The sequence below is a fragment of the Cyprinodon variegatus genome, unplaced genomic scaffold (assembly GCF_000732505.1).
Source record: "Cyprinodon variegatus isolate N-32 unplaced genomic scaffold, C_variegatus-1.0 Scaffold3191, whole genome shotgun sequence".
In the NCBI taxonomy this organism is placed as follows: domain Eukaryota; kingdom Metazoa; phylum Chordata; class Actinopteri; order Cyprinodontiformes; family Cyprinodontidae; genus Cyprinodon; species Cyprinodon variegatus.
Genome location: NW_015153644.1, coordinates 6301 through 9006, shown reverse-complemented (window position 1 = coordinate 9006; position 2706 = coordinate 6301). Strand labels below are relative to the sequence as shown.

Sequence of the window (2706 nt, the reverse complement as noted above, 5' to 3'; positions counted from 1 at the left end):
AAATTGGCGCTATAGAAATAAACTGAATAGAATCTCAGCCTCACTGGAATCTCTGACAGAGACCGCTAACCTGAAAGTGATGCTTGGGTTCAGAGCTTCATCTCACCTCTGTGCATTCCTTGTATCCTTTAGTGGCCTCTCCCAGACTCTCCTTGGCCTCCCTGCTTCCTGGGTTGGCCGTGTAAGCTTTCACCATCTTGTGGGCTCCGTCTCTCAGTTTCCTCTGAAGGCAGTAGGCTTCATAAAACTCTTCAACCTGAGCAGACAACGTCAATAATAACTCAATTCCCAACAGTGCATGTCTGTCAGGGTCTGACAGCAAACTCAGAAATCTTCAGACAATAAGAAGAAATGCAGTAAATAGACCTCCTGATGGCGAAACATGAGCTGCTATAGGCCTGGGCTGCTCTTACCTTGCTGAGATGAAACTCCAGTCTGGTGATGTACCGCTCGATCACCTTCACTTGCTGTCAGGGAAAAGCAGAGTTTTAACAGTTTCTCCCAGACTGGAGGAACAGGAGGAATGGATTGTAGCTCACCTTATCTAATTCGTAGAGGAAACCCTGAAGGAGGAAACATCAGAGCATCAGTGTTTGCATTTAAAGACATGAACATTCAGCACTTTAGTCACAGCTGAACGTACCAGCCGGGAGTTTCTTTTAGAGACTTTAATCTGCCTGCTGATGTTCTCCAGATCCATTTGGTAGAGCTGGAGGTAAGACCTGAGGAAACACAGTCCAGAAATTAGACACAACCACTGCTTCTTTCTATTCCTCCTAAACATAACAACCACATTTAGCCACATGTACAGAAAACTCTGCTTCATTTTCACTTTAGATGGTAGGACAGCGACCCTCCAGTACAACCAGGTCCCAGGCAGACAGCATCACTGGTTGCTATGGAGACTTCCACTCAGCTGACTTACAGTTCTGGTTGCTAAGTTTTGGGGGTCAGACTCATCCTAACAAGAGTTAAGAGGATAAAGGAAATGGACCTCTGTGTCATAGCTGAGCTCATAAATATTCACACCTACAGTGGATCTAGATATAATCCAGTGTAATTTTTTTACTAATTTAAAAGATCAGTCCATCTCTGCAGTTCAATTGCAATAATCCAAGTCAGCTACTGTGTAGTCTTTCCTTAACTGTCTACTGTGCAGATATTTGTACATCTAAAGAGAATATATTCCAGGACATTACAACTTTTTTAAGCTCTTTTGTACTATATACACTTTTTATATTGTCTCTTGTATTTTTTATCTTTAATGGCATCTTGCTGTAACTCTTAGACTCTATATAAGCTACTGGAACCAGAATATCCCTGAAGGAGTAATCCCAAAGGATTAATAAAGTTGAGTCTAAATCTAAGTCTAAGATATTAAAAAAAATGTCATTCTACCAAGAGGTTTGTTTCTGGTGGACAGGAGTCAGAGATTAACAAAGATTAACAAAAAGACTGGAGACATACTACCTGATCTGTTTTTGTTTATATTTTAATTAGAAACTGGAAAAATATTAAAGGAAAAGTCTGGTCATATTGAGAATACAAACTTCTGAAAGTACTTTAAATATGTAATTTTTCCATCCTGTTCAATAAATGATCAGTGTTTTTAATTCAGAGTAATTTTCATTTGAATGTGCTTTACTGGAGGCATCCATGTTTGTCAAAGAACACTACTGCCACCTAGGGGTTTGTGATGTTGCGGTGTGGTATCGGCTGTTGATCAAGTCTACATAATGATCCATTGATTATTGCTGGCTGACCGGACTTTTCCTTTATCACCTTTAACTGGGACCAAATGATGAATCTTCATTGGCTTTACAGCAATAACAACCTTTTCTATGTCTCCCTACCATCACCCTTATCACATTAGTCCTTGCCTTCTCCATCAGATCCAGGTCAACTCCACAGGTACCAGCAGACGTGGTGATTCTGCTGAAATAATTTTACTGGTAAGGATTTTTTCACCTTCTCAAATCAAATATGTAATCTGCCCCTGAAACCAGAACCAGGTTGGTGGAAACCGTTGCCCAGCTCTATACCGGCGGCGCTGATCATGATGGTTGGATCTATCTGAGAACTCACTGGAGGCCTTTCTTCACGGCGCTGTAGACTTCATCCAGCCGCTCTGGTTGGGGAACTTTCGGCGGTGGGTTTGGTTTGGTGGACATGCTGAAAAGCCCACTGGCTCGGCTGGACTTTCTGCTGATACCAGGAGTGCTGAACACTGAGAGGGTCCTGAAAATTGAGATGCATCACATTATAGCTTCTTATGCTGATCTGGCTTCAATACGCAGGTTTTACCATCAGTTAGCAGTACAATCATTATGAAACATAAGCTGCTGATGCTTTGGAGTGTTTGGACGGCAAAATGCTCTTACATTAGGAGCCGTTCGAAATGGCCATTCCCAGTCAAAAGCCAGCGAATGGCAGCAAAATCCCCTCCAACTTCCATCCACTGGCCTTCTCCTGGGCGTGCATATTTTTCTACTCTGACTCCACCCTTTCACTAAATTACAGGATCTGACCAGGAGATGACGCTTCTCTTTAGATATTAATGTCCACAAATCATGACAGAATGTTTTATATGTTTAAAAAGGAATTGTAGGGGAACAGCCAAAGACCACCCAAGGACCAGCAAAATAGCATGTACTTATATAGCGCCTTTTTTTCAAGTCAGGAGACTTGACCAAAGCGCTTTACACT

At 41.9% G+C, this 2706-nt stretch overlaps 1 protein-coding gene across 1 annotated transcript in view; it reads right to left on the bottom strand.

Annotated features, from left to right (window-relative positions):
* Positions 1-106: 106 nt before the first annotated feature.
* LOC107081160 (protein FAM65A-like) overlaps positions 107-2706 on the bottom strand; it is a gene marked incomplete at its 3' end in the record, with an annotated part of 5116 nt that continues 2516 nt past the window's right edge. Inside the window, exons 2-6 of the mRNA XM_015369361.1 lie at positions 2086-2238; positions 644-722; positions 540-563; positions 414-467; positions 107-256 (exon numbers count right to left, since the gene is read on the bottom strand). Of these exons, the coding sequence (XP_015224847.1) occupies positions 107-256; positions 414-467; positions 540-563; positions 644-722; positions 2086-2238 (460 nt within the window). The remainder of the gene's footprint in view (positions 257-413; positions 468-539; positions 564-643; positions 723-2085; positions 2239-2706) is intronic.